General features: G+C 36.9%; 3 protein-coding genes across 3 annotated transcripts; all 3 read left to right on the top strand.

The window, feature by feature from the left end:
* The first annotated feature begins 8,273 nt into the window (after positions 1-8,273).
* LOC143907478 (sorting nexin-24) lies at positions 8,274-10,291 on the top strand. Its single transcript, XM_077424296.1, has 4 exons — positions 8,274-8,368; positions 8,445-8,614; positions 9,390-9,580; positions 9,668-10,291. Exons 2-4 carry the CDS (start codon positions 8,462-8,464, stop codon positions 9,834-9,836), a joined length of 513 nt encoding a protein of 170 aa, XP_077280422.1. The 5' UTR covers positions 8,274-8,368; positions 8,445-8,461; the 3' UTR covers positions 9,837-10,291.
* A 1,037-nt stretch (positions 10,292-11,328) lies between these two features.
* Positions 11,329-15,625, top strand: LOC143907469 (alpha/beta hydrolase domain-containing protein 17B). The gene is made up of 3 exons (XM_077424288.1): positions 11,329-12,750; positions 15,022-15,154; positions 15,391-15,625. The coding sequence occupies exons 1-3, from the start codon at positions 12,107-12,109 to the stop codon at positions 15,472-15,474; spliced, it is 861 nt and encodes a 286-aa protein (XP_077280414.1). The 5' UTR covers positions 11,329-12,106; the 3' UTR covers positions 15,475-15,625.
* On the top strand, positions 15,523-21,899 carry LOC143907483 (uncharacterized). Its single transcript, XM_077424300.1, has 2 exons — positions 15,523-15,570; positions 15,616-21,899. The coding sequence occupies exons 1-2, from the start codon at positions 15,523-15,525 to the stop codon at positions 17,035-17,037; spliced, it is 1,470 nt and encodes a 489-aa protein (XP_077280426.1). The 3' UTR covers positions 17,038-21,899.
* Positions 21,900-23,035: the final 1,136 nt, after the last annotated feature.

Here is a 23,035-nt window from a genome sequence, read left to right as displayed (position 1 = left end):
CAGGAACGCGATAGCGGATGGACGTTGTCTAGAATACTGAACTTAACGGTGAACGTGAACAAGTGTAATCCCATGCGCATGGGATGTTGGATGGTAAACGTGCGATCGGAGAAGGACACGTGTTTCGCACGCGCAGTGGTCGCGGCTCTGTATCCCGCCGAGCGGCACGCGGAACGATGCGGCTCGTATCCCGATTACGCGACGGTGCTGAATCTCGACGGGATAAAGTTCCCCATAGATCTGAAACACATCGGAAAATTCGAACGTCAGAATGACGTATCGATCAATGTGTTCACCACTCGGGAAGAGATTGGAAAGAAAGACAAGTACGTATGGGGCGCCGACGACAACGCGATCGTGCCTCTGCGGTTAACCGACGATAAGAGGGATAGACACGTAAATCTCCTGTATCTGCGCGATACGTTGCGTGGCGTCGTCAACGGGGGTCATTTCGCCTGGATAAAAAATCTATCGCGATTGGTGAATTCACAATTGACCGTGAGCCGCTGCGCGAAGCACGTTTGCGATCGGTAAAAAAAAAAAAAAAAAAAAAAAAAAAAAAAACTGAGGAACAAGGGAACGGAGAGAGATGTTATTTAATATATGGCGTTACTTCGCAGATGCCTACACTATTTCTATACGCGCGAAAAGTTGGCCGCTCACAGCGTCGACTGCGGTCGAATGAACGACTGCGCCATCGTTCTTCCAAACGAGGACGATAAGTGGCTGTCTTTCGACAATCACGACAGGAACAAGCGACTCCCCTTCGTGGTGTACGCGGATCTGGAGTGTCTTCTCGAACCATGGGAGAGAGAGAATGCCGAAGGGGGGGCGAGATACGCTTATCAGCGTCACGTACCGTTCAGCCTGGGTTACTATCTGTGCTGCACCTACGACGATACCGTATCCACGTACAGATATCGTCGCGGCGAGGATTGTGTTTCGTGGTTCGTTAACGAGCTTCGCGTTCTCGCGCGTCGCGCTAAGATTAAATTCTCCACCAATATATCTATGGTAGAACTTACGGAGGACGAGAAACGCGAATTTCAGTGCGCGACGCATTGTCACGTGTGTCGAAAAGTGTTCCAACCGGAGGACAAACGCATGCGAGATCACTGTCATCTAACCGGACGTTACAGAGGTCCGGCGCATGTTCGTTGCAATCTGAATTACAGAAACGTGTACGTGATTCCCGTGTTCTTCCACAATCTGTCGGGTTACGACGCGCATTTCATCATCGAGAAAATCGCGAACGATTTCGAGGGCGAGGTCGAGCTCCTGCCGCTTACGAAGGAAACCTACATATCGTTCTCGAAGACCGTTAAGGAGACGCAGACGGATGGGACATGGGATCGGTACGTTAAGCTACGATTCGTGGACTCGTACAAATTTTTAGCCGCGAGTATCGAAACCCTGGCGTCCTATCTGAGCAAGTACAAGCTGAGAATAACGCGCTTGGAGTACGCGGATTTGAGCACGCAGGATCTTGATCTGCTCACTCGCAAGGGAGTATTTCCGTACGAGTACGTTGACAGCCTGGACAAGTTGCGGGAGACCGAGCTTCCACCGCGCGAGGTCTTTTACAGCTCCCTGACAGACGAGACCGCGAGCGAGAGCGACTACGAGCACGCGACGAGGGTTTGGCGACGTTTTTGCGTGCGAGATCTCGGGGAGTACAGCGATCTCTATCTCAAGACCGACGTGCTTCTTCTGGCGGATATCTTTGAAAATTTTCGGGACACGTGTATGGCGAGTTACGGGCTCGATCCCGCGTATTATTATACGTTGCCGGGGTACACGTGGGACGCAATGCTGAGATACACCGGCGTGCGTTTCGAGCTGCTTACCGACATCGACATGGTGCTGTTCGTGGAACGTGGCATACGCGGCGGCCTCAGTCCATGTTCGCTCAGTTACGCGCGAGCTAACAACAGGCACGTACCGACATACGATTCGTCCCAGCCCAATACGTATCTCATGTATTACGACGTGAACAATCTGTACGGCTGGGCTATGTGCGAATCGCTGCCGTACGCGAATTTCCAGTGGCTCGACGACCCTGAAAATTTTGACGTGACGACCGTGCCACCGAACGGTGATGTCGGTTACATTCTGGAGGTGGATCTCGAGTATTCTGGTGACCTGCACGACGCCCACGCGGACCTGCCGTTGTGCCCAACGCGCGATAAACCGCCCGGTAAGCGGCAGGAGAAACTGTTCGCCACGCTCTACGACAAATCGCGCTACGTGACGCACTATCGAAATCTGCAGTAATGTCTGCGACTGGGTTTGCGACTGACGCGAGTTCGTCGCGTTCTGCGATTCACCCAGTCACCTTGGCTTCGCGGCTACATCGAGCTGAACACAACGTTCAGGACTCGCGCGAGCAACGAGTTCGAACGAAATATGTACAAACTGATGAACAATGCCGTCTTCGGTAAGACGATGGAAAACGTGCGCGATCACGTGGACGTGCGTCTCGTGACGCGATGGGAGAGCAGGTACGGCGCGGAGGCGATGATCGCCAAACCGAACTTTCACAGCAGGAGCGTCTTCTCGGAGAATCTCGTCGCGATCGAGCTGCGAGGGCTCGAGGTGAAATTCAACAAGCCGGTCTACGTGGGAATGTGTATTCTCGAGATATCCAAGATGCGCCTCTACGAGTTTCACTACGACTACGACTACATGGCGCCGCTCTATCGCGACCGGTGTCGAATTCTTTACACCGATACCGACAGTCTGATCTATTCGCTGGAGTGCGAAGACGCGTACGAGCTTATAAGACGCGACTTAGACAGATTCGACACGAGCGATTACGCGGAGAATAACGCGCACGGTATGCCGCGCGTCAACAGGAAGGTGCCCGGTTTGATGAAGGACGAGAACAACGGCGCGATCATGATGGAGTTCGTGGGCCTCAGAGCGAAGATGTACGCTTACAAGGTACTCGGATGCGACGACACCAAGAGAATAAAGGGCGTCAAGAGAAACGTAGTCGCTAAGAGGATCACGTTCGAGGATTACGTGGCGTGCCTGCGAAACGCGCGCGAGCTGAAAACGCACCAGTCGTGTATACGCTCGTGCCTGCACGACGTTTTCACCGTGTCGGAGCAGAAACTTGCTCTCAGTCCGCACGACGACAAGCGATGCGTGAGGTTGGACAGCGTGGAAACGCTTCCCTGGGAACATTACGGAATACCGTTGTAAAAAAAATAAAAACAATATCATACGTTTTCTAAAAATTGTATTATCGTAAGATCAATACGTAGAAAAAATAACGATGAATATGTATACTTTTTCGACGTTTCTGATACATCGAGTCAATCGGAAACGGACGAAGTCAGTGAAGTTACAATTGCATCTCAACCGGCAAGTGGATCTATGAAAAAAAATGGAAAGCCGATTATAGATTAGTTGTTAGTGTAATTTTTTTTATATTTGATTTATGATCGGTTTATAAGTTAGATTTACTGCCTGAGTGAATGTCAGTAATCACGTCATTCTTCATTCTGTAACTTATGTTGAATATTGTAGATATTTCACAATTGTTTTTTTTATCATATTACTCGTATAACATATTTGTATTTTTTTTTGTATAACATATTTGTATTTTTTTCGTATAACATATTTGTATTTTTTCTCTACGTGAAAAAAATACAACGAACGATGTCGTTCCTCTTCACACGCGCCTATTCCACAATTTCCACAGTGTACATTACGAGCTACCGAGTGCGCAAAAATGGTCGGTCGCGAGAACGCGATAAACATTGCGTACCGCCGAATGCGTAAGAATGGTCGGTCGCGGTACTTCTTAATTGAACAAACAGAGAAACGGCGAACGATTAACGAGAGAGCGAGACGGGGAAGGAGCGATAACGCGGAGACGCTTCAGCGCGAATGACCCGACGAGCCGCTGCGGCGCGAGTGAGCGATAACGCGAGGTGCGGTTACGAGCGATAACGCGAGTTGTTCTAATAATGTTTTTTTTCTTTTTTTCTATTTTTTTCTTACGTATTGTATAAATATAAATAACACTTTTATAAATAATGAAAATTTTTTTATGCAGCATACGGATATTATAACATAAATTTATACGACTACATGCAACATAAATTATTTTACTGTAAACACCCACTTGTTATAATTACTAGACACTACAGACGCGCGCGCTATTTAGCTTTAACGTTATGCTATTACTATTACACTACAGACGCGCGCGCTATTTTTTAGCTTTAACGTTATGCTATTACTATTACACTACAGACGCGCGCGCTATTTAGCTTTAACGTTATGCTATTACTATTACACTATTAACCCACCTTGATACACACACACAACTGACAAAATATACAATGACAGCTGCAAATGAAGTAAGCGCAGCAAGAGAACCAATCGGCATCGCGGAAAAAGTGACAACAATACCTACGACATGCCCTTTTTAGAAGAGGAGTCACTATACATATAATTACCGATCTCCGATCCGCTGATATTTCGCGTGGCACTTCGATCCTTGCGTGACGCGACCAAAATTCAGAATTAAACGATTTTATATTTATAATAATGATGAGAGATCGCATTAATAATAATATTAACCTCGCGACACGACGCGAGCTGTCACATTATGACACACGCGACGCACTACACGCACGAAACTCGCCACACTCCGCGATGACAGTCCCTCACAGGATGAAGCAAGCTCGCGGCGCGGCAATCAATCAAGATAGCCAATCGGCATCGCGGAAAAGAGGCTTCAATTTTACGATACAAACGAAATTCACTCAGGTAACACGCCTTTTTTTTAAAGTGGATGTAAACATATCCTTCTAACTTCACTTTTCAAAAATTATGGCGTATTCCAAACTCGTTGAATTGTGAGTGCCGCAACGCTCATCAAAGCTGGCTGTGATATGAGCATCATTACATCAGCATATTACAACCACTTTGTGAGCAACGCGAGCACGCTTTCCTCCTTGCAGTCGAGAATACAATTAATCGTTTATTTGAAATACGGAATAGAGTCTCGCGAATAGTTAACGTCGGGAGTGTCGTATAAAGTGCGGAAAGTATATAATAATGCGGAAGAAGGTCGCATCGTCGCATCGAGAGAATTCAACCTGACAACCCGAGAGGACGAGGAAAAGGCCTAGCTAGAGGAGAGGCATCGGGCGCCAGCGGAACAACGTAGCGGTAATTATTATTTTTCATTTTGTTTAAAAATAATTGTTTTCTTATTTAATTTTGAGTCGTTAATTTATATATAACCATGATTTAGAAATAATACTTAGAAAAAAAGAAGTAGTTTAAAAAATTATATGAAAGTTTGTTTCTTTTATATATATAGATTTAAATAAGTATCTAGTTGACTGATGAATAAATAAATAGTGCGTAAAAATAATGTTTTGAAACATTGGTCATCTTAAACACTGTTTTAATATAAATTTTATGTTTGTATGTTACAGAATCAACGTAGCTACGTGGCAGATACAACTCCGCTGTTGCGCGTCGGGGTCGGTGAGTAAACTCACATTTTTATTGAGGTAACGGAGAGAGAGAGAGAGAGAGAGAGATGTGTGGCACCTTATTAAATAAATAAATAAATATATACATATAATACTTAATATATCTAAATAGCATATATATGCTATTATATATGTGTATATATATAGGTGTGTGTGTATGTGTATAAATACCACCATATAGGTATCTAAATGTACGCAATTTTACAACAATATAAAGATGTTGTAAATAAGTGTGAAGTATTCCATATATTCGTTGCCTCAAAATGGATAAGTTAGAAACAGATTAGAATAAGTTTAATCCTGGATGCTTCTTTATTAGTGTATTTATTTTACATTTATTGATTAATTTTTAGTGCAGTGCTTACGCGCGCACTATATACACAGACAGATTTTTTCGGAAAATTGAAAATACCATGAAGACACGTAATAGAGAATATTATTTATTAATATATATACATATTAAATAATAATATCTATTATTCGGTTAATATTAGAATCGAATATCAGACGTTATTGAATTTTAATTTTATTATATACATAGATATATATTTCATACACCACCACCTTTTTACAAATGTAAAAATTAAACAAATTAAAAGCTAAAGAAAACAAAAATTTAACAATTAAAATTTTTACTGCTAAATTACCTAAATTTATTTATGATATTTATATCTTATATAATCGGCAGAGAGAGAGAAAGTGTAAGTATAGCAGAGAGAAAGATGTGTGTATATTAAGTATTTTTGCAATAAAGAAAATATAAAGTATAATAAAATAAAAAATGAGCAAAAAATAATTACAGTAAATAATATTGTTAGCATAATATTGAAAAATGATTGTTACAGTGTAGAAAATATTGTATTATTTCCATGATTTATCTTTTTATCACAAATATTCATTTAGGATTAAACTTTATATAAGTGACTTTAGCCTAAACTGTTATAGCTTATCTATATGTACTTGATGATTGATAACTAGAAACTTTATATCAGTTAAAATAGTAATATATGACGTGAGATCCAATATATATTTCGTTATGAAAAAAAAGATTTTTTTCTAGTAATGATTTTAAAATCGATCAGTTTTGCGTCACTTAAAAATTCTTAACTTTGAAATAATGTATGATACAAGAAATAATTTTAACAAGTTCACGCAAAGTTCACACAAAGAGATATTATTGTCGATTCTAATTGAGGAAAATTTATTATACCTTATTTCGGATCTTACGTCATTTATCTGAATTTCTCATCTCTGCATGATTCAGCAACGAATCGTTCGAATCGATAAAAATACGTATATGGGCTTTGGATTTCTATTTGATGACACACTTCACGTGTTTAGTAATTTTTATTCAATTAGTGTTAAATTAAAATTTCATTGTTTATAGACATTTTTTCAAATTCAAATTTTCTTCTAATCGGATCTATGTATTTTTATTACTAGAATTATGTACTTTAATTGCTATAAGAATAAACCGCGTGTAAAAAATAAATGCAAAGTTAATTTGTATGCTATTGAAACTGTTGTTGTTACTGTTGATTGTTAATTTTGTACTTGATTGATTTAATTAATATGATGGCCCCTTCGCGTGACGCGTTCGTGTTTCGCGCATCATGCATATAAAAGCGTAAAATCTGACGCTTATTGCCGATGATTGGCCGGCAACATAAAGCCAGGATATTAAATCGATCACGACAAAAGATCGATTTAATTTGATCGGAAGACAGAAGACGAAGAGGATCGTACAAGGTAGGTTGGTGTATAACACCAATCAAAGTACATGTAAAGGTGAGTCTATTTTCTTGTATACGTGCGATCGCACGTAATCAGAGACCGAAAGGTGCCGTCTCGAATTAAATATTTATTTTGCATGTAAATTAAACTCCCAATAAAACTTTTAAACGGTCACGATTTAAAACAAAAATTCGCGCACGTTTTTCTAATTTCGGCTAATCGCATAGTTATAGGTATACTAGATAAAGATTCGGGTAGGTAGGAATACGGATAAAAATTTAGATAAAAATCAGTAGGTAGGAATATAGGGAGGGTGTGATTTTTAACAATAGGAGGAAACTTGGTTAATATTATAATTTTAAGAAGGAAACTTAATTAATATTAAAATTTTCAGAAATTTAAATAGGAAAACAATAAGTACGCATACGGGTAGGCAGGGATACGGATAGGTAGGAATGGGAGAAGGGGGCGTGATGAAAAAATTAATGTATGTACTTATAATTTTAAGGAATTTAAATTTATTTGTATAAAAATGCAATAATATAAGGTTAACAATTATGTACAAAACAATACATTCTATCGCAAAAATGATGATAAGTAATAAATGATAAATAATGAAGAAGCAATAAATAAAACATTTTCAAAGAAAAGAGGACTGCTGTAGAGGCTCACAGAGATGTCATACAAACAGCAAATTCCTCCGAATTTCTACCATGAGCAAGCACGAACGAGCAATTGGATTATTACACCGGACGACATATTTGAATTTAGATCGCAGTCATCGCGCGATTGACTACGATAGCAAGCAACCGTCTGTTTGCATAATAATAACGATGTAATAAAACAATTTTTTAAAGTGTGACTTAACATTACTTAAGGGAATGATAGTTGAATGTGCGAAGTTATGCTAAAAGGCAAGCATCGCTAATTACATTATTGTATCGCGGGAATAATACACTGCCATCTGGCATTTATTGGTGCCTATAGACGTGACATATAAAAAGTAAAAAATTTTTCTTTTTCAAAGTTGGTAGCCTTGCATTCGGAGCAGGTACTCCGTACGTCCGTACTCCGGCTTTCCCTACGTGAGATCTCCAGCCCAGCATCAGTTCGGAGTTAGTTACTCCTAACTGAACCTGTTATTTTACATCGTGTTTTATACGAGCATTTTATATCAAGTATTATTTCTAGAAATTGTTAGCGATGCAATGTACGAAGCTTTCATTAGCGGTTATCGTTTAGCTGATGTGTCACATGGCAAGCCCTATTATGTTTATTGTATCGAGATTTTGGAGTCAAAGACTGGCACTCGATATTTCATCGAGAGAAGATACAGCGAATTTAGTGCATTACATCGTAAGGTACGTTACGGAAATGTTAATTATTGATAATTGTGTGATATAAGAAAAAAATATTCGCGTGTGATCAATTGTACAATCAAGACAAATAACTTTTTTTAAACAACGCACTATGGAACAATGTCTCTTGGAAGATAAGTATAAATAAAATATTATATGTTTATTGGCAATAAAGTATAATTTTCTTGAAAAGTCATAAACTTGTGGCTTCCATAAGAGTTTTTAACGTACCGTTGATTTTATCCTGGATAGTCAAGTCTGTCAAAAAGAGTTTGCAAAATGTTGCGATAAATTTTTTCAGCAGAATACCAGCAGAAATATAACAGATATAGTGGTAGATCCACTAATATGACCGGTGCGACTGCGAAAATTGAGCAGAATGTGCCATTTTGCAGTTATTTAAGTGACGTATTTCATTTAAATGGTTACGAAATAACAAATTCTGCTTAATTTCTGCTGGAAATCTGCCGTCCGTTTATGTCCGTAAGCTCTGCTGGTAGAACACGAACTTAATGTTAATGTCATAAATTTCTGTTTAAATCTATTAATAAATTGCTAGCATACGCCGCTAATATTTTGCTTACCATGTTACGGATATGAACTAGTTATGACATAACATTGTAATCATTACTCTTGTTACAAATCGACATTGATACACTTTTCTTTTTTTAGGATATTTTTATTATAAGTTGCGCTTTGAAATATCTTGTATTTATTGAATAGGTATCGGTATATTTTTTATACAAGAAAATTGTATTCCTTTTTTATTCTTTTCCAGTTGAAGAAGGATAATTCGGATATTGCGCCGTTTCCACCAAAAAGAGTAAGAAACTCGCAACCAAAAGTATTGGAACAACGACGAACTGCTTTGGAATTGTATATACAAAAAATGTTAAGTCTATTAGCAACCAAACAGCAAGTTCTCAATTTTTTGGGCATAGAAAGCCAAGAAACTGCGTTCCATCGAAGGTATTTGTCCAAATTTAACTTAGAAGAAAGATACATTCTAGCATAGTAAATAATAGCAATTAATTTTGTTATTTTTAATTTTTCAAGAATACGTAAAGCAGCAGATAGTTCAACGCATAATCATCCAAATATTTTGGAGCATCATCCAGTCTTGACTTTTCATTGCGATCCATATGTCCCAGACCCAGCTGACTCAACTAACGGTCTTTCAGATGTTGTAACTAATGGTGTGTTATTAGGTATATATAAATCTTGATATTATACGAGTGATTTGCAACGTTAAAACAATAAAATAAGATGCGTTTTTGATAGGTTAGTAGATAAGTATAGAGAAATCCATCTAAATGGATAAAAGACTAGTGCACGTGATAACAATATACAAATAAGAAAATTTCTAAAAATAACACTTATTTTTTGTGAATAATATATCAAAATGAAAAGAATGACAAATTTAACGTTCTTATTTTATACAATCTCATAGACAGAATCTCATTTATACAATAGCACGTTATTTAAAACTTAAAGCATCGTACAATTTGTTTGTAGATACGTACTAAAAGTCTATATTTACAGGTTTAATTAGTATCGATCATTAAAAGAAATTGTATCTTTTGACTGTTATATCTTCTGATATGATACATGTGTAACATTACGTATATGTATATGAAATGTCATAAAGAAAATAAAATTAAATTATACTAAATTATTAAACCTCTGTATTACTCACGTGTTTCTTTTTATCGTAATTACTTGCATAATGGAGCGTAAAATATAGCCCAAAATTATATCTCAATTAATTTTTATTGTTCTCTTTGATGATTTATAATTAAATAAAAGTTGATAATATTCTATATATCTTGTAGATAAAAATAAGCGCAAAAGTTCCTTTTTTAATTATGAAACAATTTGCGCAACATTTAATCGATAAATATTTTTAAGGCTCAGGTGTGTATTTAACGCCTCACGTGAGAGTAACGTAGGGTTAATTATGCTCTGCGTACTTATCCAATCCAAACAAATGAACCAATCTAAAAAATTTTTGGATAAGATTGTACCGAACGATAGATTGTGAATACGTACAATATCACCTAAAAATCTACTCTCTTGGCCCTTGGCTAACCAATGATCCGCTAGTGCGCTCCTTCCAGTTATTTTAGGTTTTACAGTTCGGTGTTGTACATCTCATATTGGCAGTATTGAAATGTACTAACAAGTCTGCTTACCGTGATTATTTCGCATATGATAGAAAGAGACAGAAGTGACGCCGAACCGCCATTACTTGTACCACATATGCACATATATGCGAATTGTCTGTGAATGTGATCTGAGTATATCACAAAGCAGTGACTGTCCGTGTAATTTATACATGTGTTATGTGCCACCAGCAATGGCATTCCCTATTCGTGGTATCAAAAATGGTGGCAAATTGAGCAGTCCAGTATAGAAATCTATGATTCTGATACACAATGTTAAATTATACTAGCAATAAAAAATGCATCAATTTTGAAACAATTGTGGCACAATTAACTAATATTGGCAATAAAAACAGAATATTTAAATATTGCATATGTACAATGGAAATAGAAATGTTGTTCTGCTCAAGTGTAGGAACTAGAACTGCACTTGCGCCAAGCCTTTTCTTCTTACGAGAAATGAAGCTCCGCTATGCCTTCTCCTCCAGTAATTGGTCAAAATCGGTCGATCACTATTCACTAGAGATGAGGGTGAAGCTCGGTGCAAGTCAGTGCAAGTGCAGTTCAACCTCGCGCTAGAATAAAACAGCATTCTTATTCTTGTTCTCAACTACATATATATCGACAACTCAGGGCCTCAGGGCGAATCCTCCGTATCGTGCAGTTCAATGCAAACGTGACTAAAAAAAATTGAAGGGGCATATATTGGATTGGGGCTGATCGGAGTCGATCGACTCTCATCGTCTAACATCCAAGTCCGACGTCCGACAACCATCGGTGAAGCTTCGGTGGTGCCGTGGTGCCGAGACTACCGAGACCGAGTACCGAGCGAGAATGTGAAATGTGACGCGGCCAGCAAAGCGGATTGTAACTTCCGTCTCTGTCTCGCGCTTTGTCTCACCTTGCACAATGAAAGTACGCAACGCCAGAGTGACAGAGTGAGTGGGGACACGGTGTTGACGAAAAAGAAAAGGAGAAAGAAAGAACGAGGAAAGGTGGGAGAGAGAAATCGTCAGTTTCACGAGCCGTCATGGCTGAATCATTGTGAACGATTCTCGTAGGAAACCGATAACAAATGACAGCGCGGGTGATTCATTAGGGTGGTGAAAAATCGCGGTGTCCATCTCGCGATAGTCGCGAATCGCGATACTAGTGTCTCGGGCTCGGGGCATCTGCCGACTCCATTTGATTCAGCCCAGTGGGATCCGATTGCCCCGGAGTCCGGACAGCTCCATGCCGAAGCTTCACGACGAGAGGGAGTCGTGATAATAGAGACGGTGTTTTGTGCGTGTCCTCGGTGGCCGGTGCGCGAGGCCGTGTTCGGTGCTACACGATGAACGGGTTAAGTCTGAGTGAACTGTGTTGCCTGTTCTGTTGTCCGCCCTGCCCGTCCAGAATCGCAGACAAATTAGCCTTCCTGCCGCCCGAACCCACGTACACGTTTGTCGAGGACGAGGGCTCCAAGTACTCCATTTCTCTGTCGGAGCGCGCCGAGTGGCAGTATACCGAGCGCGAGAAGGAGTCGGTGGAAGGCTTCTATACGAGAACGTCGCGCGGCAACCGCATAGCATGCCTATTTGTACGTTGCTCGGCGACCGCGCGTTTTACCATTCTCTTTTCCCACGGCAATGCCGTCGATCTCGGCCAGATGTCGAGTTTCTACCTCGGACTGGGCTCGCGCATAAACTGCAATATATTCAGTTACGATTACTCGGGTTACGGGGTGTCGGGCGGCAAGCCGTCCGAGAAGAACCTCTACGCGGATATCGACGCCGCGTGGCACGCGCTGCGTACGCGTTACGGCATCAGTCCGGAGAACATAATACTCTACGGCCAGAGCATCGGCACTGTGCCCACGGTCGATCTCGCTGCAAGATACGAGGTCGGCGCGGTGGTTCTGCATTCACCGCTCATGTCCGGGATGCGGGTTGCTTTCCCGAAAACCAAAAGAACTTGGTTCTTTGATGCTTTCACCAGGTATAAGCAAAAAAATCATCCTCTGTTAGATAATTTTTTGACCATAGGCGATATGGACTGGAAGTTCAAGTCGCGCTGTCGCGAGTCGCGAGGTGTTTTATCGGGCGAGATGGGAGAGGGATTCGTGCGCATGACTATCGTCCAAGTCTCTCTCTCCCTACCCCCCTCTCTCTCTCTTAAATATACGTACGGCCATGCACGTGACATCGACACTTTGATTCAAATTATTTTTCGGAAATTTATACTATTATTTATACCATCAAAACATTTAAAAAAAATGTTTATGATAGTAAAAATAAATGTAATATATAATAATGTCCATTTTTTTCTGAAGACACAAAACGTCTAGAAGTGAGTTTCCATATTGTAACCTAAAGGTTATAACATTTGACAAGCATAAAAGAGTAACTTAAGAAAACAGCGCCATAGGACTGATAATCAGGGTGTCACGTTATATTGATTATTTAATAGTTTAATACAAAATATTTTGTTTTTTACTCATTCTGTTTTGAGATAGAAATTAGACGATTTACAAGATATTTTATACTTTGTGTCGTAATGCGTCTCTCTGATCATTTTTGTACAGATTTTACAATATTTATATCAATATGTTAATTTTAGAGTCTTGATATTTTGATACTATATAGGATTTTTGTTTTAAAATTTGTTTCAATAATTTCAGGAATCTGCCCTTAAGCTTTATATATGGTCTTTACGAGGCACTTCATATATTATTTATGTTTTTTACATAAAAACGAAAATATGATTATCAATATAACTTTACATGTATCATTAATAGTTCTATAACTCACTGTTTCTAATTTTGTCAAAATTAACTTATTATATATTTGTGTAAGATGGAAAAATAACAAATCTAATTTGATTAATTTAAACATAGATGTTAAAGCAATAAATATAACGAGAGAGAGAGAGAGAGAGAGAGAGAGAGAGAGAGAGAGAGAGAAAGAATCATAAACTTTTTATAGGTTTTATAAGAATTATTGACAATAATATATGAAATTTAAAATACTAGGTGGGTTTAAACATTAATTGGATTATTATTATTTTTTTGGTGATACAAAATACTTTATTTTAAATAACACGTTATTATTTGTTATATTTACCTTGAAATTGCAGGTATTTTTTTTATTTAAGTCTTATATTTTCTTCAAAGATGATGTTAGGTTGCAAGTGTATCCAATTTTGCACATTGATGCCACTTTTTCGATGACTGTTGAACAAAACAATGAATTAAAGTTTTATTTGTAATCTTAACAGATTCTAAAAACACGTCTTTATTTTGTCGATAGCGTCGAAAGTTGCGTAGTTATTTGTGCACTTGTAAAGTCCTGTTTTCATCTGTCAAAGTTTGTGATATCCTACGAGTACACTCACTTTATTCACTTATTTTAATTCTTTACTAATCATGACTTTGATATTTTCAACACTGACTCATAAAATTTTTACGAACCGTAATACGTAATTATCCCACAGCAAGCTATTCACATTTCCACATTATCACTATTAACAAATGTCCGCAGCTAGCAAGCACGTTTACGTGAGTCTGTTTTTAACGCATTCTCACTTTTGTTTAAAATTATTGCACTACTGAAATCTTTTGATCTGCGAAAGAGAGTTATAGATAAACTGTTTTTTTCCAATTTTTTATAGATTTTGCGGGGAAAAATTGGAAGTAAAGAGTATGAGAATTTTATTGTATTTGTTAAATTTATGTTATGACAATACCATAAATAACTTTTTCAAATGGAACTTTTGTCTTGTATTTTTTTTGTTTTCTCGCATGCTTTATTTTACCCTATAAGTATGTTTTTAAACAAAAGGATACAAGATTAAAATTTGTCAAGAAATATAATTTTGAATAAAAATATTTTATTCAAAATTGGTCTAATTATATTTCAAGCTAATGTCTTTCGTAATATTTTTCATTTCTCAACGTATATTGATTTATATAATTTATATAGGCATATTCTATATAAAAATATACTTGCAACTTATATACAATTAATGACAATCTTGTTAAGTTAGATATGATTTATCTTTAGAACAAATTCTGTATTCAGAAGCTAATATATTCGGCACAAATTTTAACTTTTTATTTAAAGTAATTTTGATATGCCTGCAAATAAAATTTAAAAAATGTAAAATCTGTTTGACATTAACTAGAAAAAAGAGATAAAACTGTTTAACACATAAAAATTACATTGTATAACGATATTTAAACAATATTTAAACGTTATTTTTTCTTTGCAGCATAGATAAAGTGCCGAAAGTAACATCTCCTGTTCTGGTTATTCATGGCACCGAAGACGAAGTTATAAATTTTAGCCATGGTTTGGCGATTTACGAAAGATGTCCAAGAGCAGTGGAACCGCTATGGGTTGAGGTATTGAAATAATTGATAACATATTATATATTATTAAAAGTGCTTAATATTTTTTTGTTTTTTTTTTACTTATGACATTGTTATGCGATTTATCTATACTTTTCATACGTGCTAAAATAAAGACTACTACATATGAAAATATTTAAATACAAACATAAGTACTCTTTGATTGATAAAATATTGAATATATGTTTCGTTAAAAATGTGATGATATTAATATTGGGTATTTTTTTCAGGGTGCCGGGCACAATGATGTAGAGTTATACAATCAATACCTCGAACGACTGAAACAATTTGTAAGCGTGGAATTGATAAACTGACGGCGACTCAGCCTCTCCCAGAGTCAGGGAGGACAGGGAGGGGGCCATATGCATGCAAACAGCCAAGGACGTACCGTTTCCAACAACTCTAATACCGTCAGTTCCATTTCGACAAGTTCTCCAACAGAGAAGCTAGTCTAGCAGTCGCCTCCCACAGGGGAGAAGACACCTGTCCTTCCCTGTGACGAAGAATCATCTTTTGCTTCCGTAGATGATGTATTCTTCTTTTGCGAACAGCAGCCGACTGTAAATCAGGAAACATATTATTCAGAGTCATTCAAGAAAACGCGTTCCAAAGACGAGTATCCAAATGCCGAAGGTAATACGAAAAAATCCAATGTGAGATCGGAGAATAAGAACTCTAAAAAAGATTCTTCTACGTGCACAAAGGACAAAGGCCAGAATAAAACCGCCACCGATCGTCACAACTTTCAATTGAATCATGCTGGAAAGATCGCCAAGAAACATACTTATTTACCAAAAAATTTGAAAAACCCCTTTGCTCACAGTCAAAAAAATATTGTTCACAGAAGCTTAAAGAATTCATTTGGACAAAATCAGAAAAAGACAGATAGCCAAAGAACTCACACGACTTTGATTGACATACTTGTGGAGGATTGTCGACAATGCGCGATTGGAGAGAAATCAGTCGCATCATTTTCCAATGTTTCCGATGATGTTAAAAAGGATATTACTGATTGTAGAGGTACTCTTACTCAGCCTACAGAGAAAAAGTCTCCTGGATCTCGATTTAAGTATAATTGCATAGAATCGGCGTTGGACTCGATTAACACTAATAAAGACAGCAGGCAACGTTATTACAATAAAATCTCAATTGTCGATAATATTACAAAGCTTAGAAAGCCCGATGCAACCCACGCAAAGACTACAGAAATCACAAAGAAGTTTCCTTGGAATTGCACATGTACTAAAACGAAGAGAAATCTCGACAAGTGCAAGGAACAAGAGAAGAATGATTCTATCGAGAGCTTTGATTCCTGCAATGACGCAAAGCAATTGAAAAAGAAAAAACCTGCTTGTAGTCCATTGAAAAAATTCGGCCGATCGTCTTTGTCAGTGGGCGCGGACAAAATCGCGATAAATTTGCCAAAGTATTCTCCTTGCGCAAGCAGATTAGCCGCAAGCTCAAAAATTTTGTCGTCTGATCGAGCGCCAGATCCTGAGAGTCCGCTTCACGTTCCACGCTCGAGGAGTCCGTCTCACGTTGATGTACAAACCGAGAACAACCCTTCGAACCATTCGGAAAAAACGTCGATACAGGCCAGTTTATCTCTGAACATACAACAGTTCCAAAAGACCCGGTATTCTCTGCGTAGTAGGAGTGTAGGTGACAGCTGTGTAACGTCACCAACAAGTGAAGCGACTACCGTGAGCTACTCGCCTACCGGTACAGAGATATTATCCCTGGAAGAAGTCGGGCCGCATACATCGCATACATCGTCGGCCGAAGGCTCGGGTAGTAGTTATTCAGAAGTCAAGGAAAAATTGGACGCCGAATGCTCTGACAAAGTCAGAAGAGCGACTTTAGAGACGAAGTGTTAATGAAACGTGGACTCTCGACGACACGCCAAACATGTGTTTTACATCATTTTCTCTTCCATACGTATTTTACGTAAAGCGATGACGCAGTTCCGTATGCGCGGTAAACTCCTTCGGGCTGTAATCGTGCTAGTGAGAAACTGTACACAGAGGCGAATATATACGACACACATTTATAAAATTTATTATATTTCTAGAAACGCGAGAGCATACTTGTGCATATTGATTATTCATATTCTACATATATACACACTCAACACACGCGTGTGTTGCGTACACGCGTGGATATTAAGCTGTTTTTGCAAAATAGGCTACAGAACGTTGTTGCGACAAATGTGTCGAGTATTATTATTATTATTATCCTCCTTGAAGTTAGGATATTCAATGATTCCCGTGTGGTTGTCGAAATATTTCTTTGCCTCGGGGGAAGTGCGACGAGCATTGATAGCATGCAGTGAAGAGATATCTCGCTGAAAATATCCGCATTATCTTAATTTATTAAAAAATTAGTTTTGTTAAGTTTTTTATTTAGCTAAACTTTTTAATTTTTTAGCTGTAAAAGGCATATATATATACTTTTTTTTAAGAACCTTTTATTTGCCTTTTATTTGCGGAAAGCGTATATATATATATACGCTTTCGTAAGGTAGGTGTGTGTATAATATACACACACACACACACACACCCACGCGCGCATTCTTATATTATCCAGGACCGAATTAGATCCACGGGAGGGAGGGGGGAGATATTTCCCGAAATTTCCAAGTTTTATTTCGGGCAGATCTGGTTTAGCGAGAAAATGCGAATCTTTTCAAATTTCATGTTTTTGTGAGTGATTGGTTTTCCCGATGTCAGTAATGATAAATGATAGTTGTAACAGTATAATGAGGGCATTTGTTCTTATATTTATGGTAAAGACCTGTGAGAGGAGAATTGGAGATCTTCCAAGCTAATAAAAGTTTCAGCACGCGGTCGTCACAGAATAGTTTGGAATTAGCAAAGTGAGATAATTAATGAACACGCAGTGCGTCCCGCAAGAATGTCTTTGTCGGAAGCTAAATAATAGGACAAAAATCTTGTCAACAACAATAAGAATGCAAATAGCTAGGGACAATATTACTGCCAAACTTGACTATGAATTATAATTAATTGCTAAGAAAGTGAGATAATGCGTGTGAAGGACCTCATCTACATAGGTACGTTTCTCGTTAGTATTTTTATATCTCGGTAATGTAAATACAATACAATAAACGATTTTTTCTTTATCGATGTATGCGACAGTATATGAGGCGGTTGCGTGAAATGCCAATTGCATAGATAATCGCGAGATGCACTCTTTTGCGTAAAGCAATTTTGCTACTTTTTAAGGCATTCTATAAATTGTTGATACTTTTTACCTGTCAAAATTGTTTATTGGATATCGCGAAGCCAATGTTCGCGTAGTGAAAAAAAAAGTTTTAAGATGATCGATTTTACCTACTAAAATAGGAAGTGATACATCGTAAGTGTAAGTCGGTTTTTACCGTTCAGGCTACTTGTGCCACAATGTCCTCGTAACTTGTTGGAAATGTTATAAGTGGAAAACAAACAAAATGCGCGACAGACGTACGAAGAAGAGAAGAGAAGAGAATAATGCAACTTAGTTACGTAAAAGCAAGATTTTGCTACGCTTCGCACGGCATCTTTTTTTACAAAAAAGCTTCGTTCAATCTACACGGTGATTCAAATATCCGTAATAGATCTGATGATGAAGACATTCAAGCAAGAATAGATTAGATTAGTGGAATAATTTTTCAAATATTCATGTAATTTCATTACTTATGAAATGATAAATACTAGGCGTTATAAATTTATCAAAAGACATTTCGGAGACAGTTTCTTTGGTGAGTTTAGAGTTTTTTTTAACTTTAGGAAATTCGGAAAAACACAAGAAGGAATCTTAGCGCTATAAAAATTAATTCTGTATTACAATATGTAAGAAATAAGAATTTTCCATGTCGAATAATACACGTACATTATAACGTTGAGCGAAACATATACACACACACTGTGATACTAAGATTTAATTTGCTAAGATACTAAGAATTTTAGCAAGTGAGGCTCAAATTAAATCTTTATATTAATCTTTGACAAACACCACAAGTTTTATTACACTTTTGTTATATAATAGGTCTATATCAACTTATTAAACACATTTCGTTGAGTTGAAAAATCCTTGAAAGAATAATTTTATATTTCTTTTACAATTCATGCCATTTTAAGCATAAGACTTTATTTTTTATATTTTGTTATTAATTACAATAAATTATTATATTAATGTTTTTATATTTAGAGATCTAAATGGATGCTCGGAAATCTCTTGGTATTTGTTGAGAATTTAAAATAAAATCGATCTGTGTGTATAAGCGTTCATAATTCGGAAATATTCGGCTTAATATTTCAACATTTTCACGGAGGAAAAAATCGATATTAAATTAGCCAAAAATCTATCAATTGAAAAATAATGCGTCAAAAATGGGATATTTTATACATTCTTCTAAGATGCGTGTAACGTTTACGCGGATTCGGTTATTTAAGTTTAACAAACTAATACTTTCTCTCTGTATTTCTCGAAAATAATGGCACTATTTATTGTCAGATTATTATCAATATTGAGTAGCCTACTCATATACATGTAAAAATCTCATAATTATCACTTGTCTTAAAGCATTCTCTGAAATTAATAGAAATTAATATTGCGTTAATATTACCCTTTACACGCACTTGTCTTCGTTGCAGTTTATTCATCAAATTCTTACTTGAATGTCTCCAGTTTTCACGACAATATTGTATTTATAATTATATCGCATAATTAGCGTTAGATGTCGAATTCTGAATCCAATTTATTAAAAATGAAAAATCTATTTAACATTGTGTGACGGACTGACAATTATATTATCACATTTGATGTGTGATAACATAATGTTGAATGAGGTGCCAATAAGTCAATGCTTACTTTAAAACCACCATTCTGTTTGTGTTGTCCAATCTCCTTCGTTTTGCACAGAACATATATATGTATACATACATACATATACATATGCATATATATTAACAGGGCCGGCTGTAGGAATGAGTAAAGCAAGTAAGTATCTGTAAGATACGCTTGCGATATTCTAATAAATTCAAAAAATAGACGTAAAAAAAACGAGCATATATATTTCTTGTGAAATTTAGATATCGATTTTTTATTTGATGAAAATATTATAGCGTTAATAGTTTCCGAATTATGTGTCATTACGGACGAAAATTTAATTCCTCGCGAATTAAATTGCAGCGATGAGAATAAGTAACGTTGTTGAGTATAAAATAGATTTATTAAAATATTAAAATAAGTAATCTGATTTATTTCATTATTCTGTTTGAAATAGATCTTCTTTAAGAAATCTAAGTTGAAATTTGGCTACCGAAAATATCGAATGTAGAAATAAGAAACATTTTTGCTAAAAACATTGCTCTAGATTTCATAAGAAATAACGAGGTGTCCACTTCTTTTCCGATTACAGGACATTTTATAGTCGGGCGACAAACTTTCAATGCAGCATTTCGATTATGTGTTTTGGTACATCTTTACCAAAATCCGCAGACATTAGTACAATGTATAGATATCGATAAAAATCTACAAAAATATTATTAAGAAAAATAGAAATGGAGGAAATGGGAGCAGATAAAAATGGCAGAAAATTGTTCGAAGCGGCAGAAAACTTAGAGCCGGTCTTGTGTCCTAGTTCCTGTTATCGGCGTTATCGCATCGCAATTTATATTATTTAAAATGTACTCCATACCTCGCGATACCATTGTGCATGTGCAGTTTTCACTTCTTTTACTCCCAACCGATTTCTATATAACTGTCACTATTTTGATCGCTATTTTTATTTGCGATCTCAATTTCAGTGATTAATTTAAAAGGTTAAGAGATAAAACTCGCAATAAGGATCGAATTATGTTGTTGTTTATCAGAGAGATTTGTACAGTACGCATCGATTTCGATATACTTGAATTTTCTCTTTTTTCTACTTTTTTCTCTTAATTTTTAGCTTAAACTACGTCTCTTCCTCTCTCTTCTTTTTCTCTCTCTCCCTTTCTCTCTTACTTTTGCTCGCGTTTTTTCGCCGTTTCTCTTCTTCACGCGCTCGCAAGTGATCGACCGGTTTTGAACAGTACTATCGTCTTTCATGATCGCGTCGTCCGAAAAGAAACTGGTAGTCTCGATACTTGACGTTTGAAGCGAGTACCGCGGATTCACGATGCGTTGATATTCGTAACTGTACATACATAGTAGCGTGTAAACTAAGTAATAAGAAAAAAATAACATTGCGCGTATTCGATGTTCTCTTCGGTCGTGTCTAATGTACTTACAAAGGGGAGAATCCGTTTAAGGACAAAAAACGCATTTTGATAGCGAAGATTATAGCTGTGATGTGATTGTTGAAGGTAAAAGTAAGAGGGAGACATTGTGAGAAGAGAAGCTATATACATAGATGAATGCGAGGAACTTTACTGTAAACGCGTACGTTTGAGAGGAAACGGAAGAAAGAGAAAAAAAGCTTGTCCTGAAACAAATATCGGAATCGTCGTTTATTTAGCTTTAAGAACATAATTAGGGAAATAACGACATTTGTTTCTCTGTATAAGATCGCGTAGAAAGCGTAGAAACACCGCTAGAAACATATACCCGAATAAAAAGGGTCATTTTAGAATTTTATACTTCCATCGCACTTGGACGTACTATCATCGCGCAGTACTTTACTAATCCTGTGGAAAACGTTAACACAATGTATAATTATGATGTAAATTACATGTTTAAGCACATATTATCAATGCAACGTGTTTTATTTCACGAGTAAGGGAAGGGATGATATTCACGGTAGAAATTTTGTGGATTAAGTATATATACATATATTATATGATAGTTGAGAAATAATTTAGAAACAATATTTGGAGATGAAATACGCTGACACATATATCAGAAACATGTTTTATATCAAATATAAAAATTATTGATAAAGTTATTACAATCGCACAGACTTGAAGTCGATTTTATCGACTTAGTAATTAATATTAATAATAATGCTGAAAAAGCAATACTTTTCCTTATTAAATTTTAAATGCTTGTTGGTGACTGTATTTGGACGAATTTGTAACCTTTTTTAACAATTACAAAAATATTTAACGTCAAAAAATTAAAAGCCACTATTGATGATTTTTATTGAGACTTTTATTTTAAAAAAGACAATTTTTTAACTAAAAAGTCTTGTTCCACAAGTCCATATTTCTGAAAAATAGGGATAAAAATTCATAGTTTCCATAATGTCTTCTACAAATATTTTTCTAAAATATTAAAAATTGCTTAAAAATAAACTTCGACTGAGATAAAAAAAAATGAAAGATACGAGAAAACTAAAATCAGACTTTATTGCAGATTTCAATCGTTAATACGCATGTTTCTTATCGTTTTTAAAAATATAACTTATGTCTATGAATTGTCGCCAGTGCACTACTTTGTCTCGAAGGTCAATGCGTTTCTGCGATGAAGAAGAAAAAGAAAAAGAAAACGTTGTGCCATGTATATAGGCTGGTTCACCACTCCGACCGGCACCTCCGCGACTCACCTGCGCTGAAACCTGATGCCGACGATAAAAATGAAAACAGGTTACACGGCAGCTCGCGCTCGAATGGCCACGCTGTACCTCCAAGGAACAGACTAAGTCGCTTCAAGGAAGAGATCAGCTTTTTCGTTATCGTATGCGTCTCAAATTAATTATATACTTCCTTTCGACTGTGGATCCTTCAAACGTTTTCAAGTTGATTTTTCTTTTATGAAAATGTCAATAAGGCATTAATAACTTACGAGTTATAAATGATTGGAAATGCATAGATCTTTCGATGAATAAATCACATTCCCGAAATGTTAATGAGCAACAAAGGTTTATTTTTCAATTTTATAGTCACACACACACAC

The sequence above is a fragment of the Temnothorax americanus genome, unplaced genomic scaffold (genome assembly GCF_048541705.1).
Source record: "Temnothorax americanus isolate GAGA-0224 unplaced genomic scaffold, ASM4854170v1 Scaffold82, whole genome shotgun sequence".
In the NCBI taxonomy this organism is placed as follows: Eukaryota; Metazoa; Arthropoda; class Insecta; order Hymenoptera; family Formicidae; genus Temnothorax; species Temnothorax americanus.
Note: the sequence above shows the minus strand (reverse complement) of the source record. Positions and strands in the feature narration are given on the sequence as shown.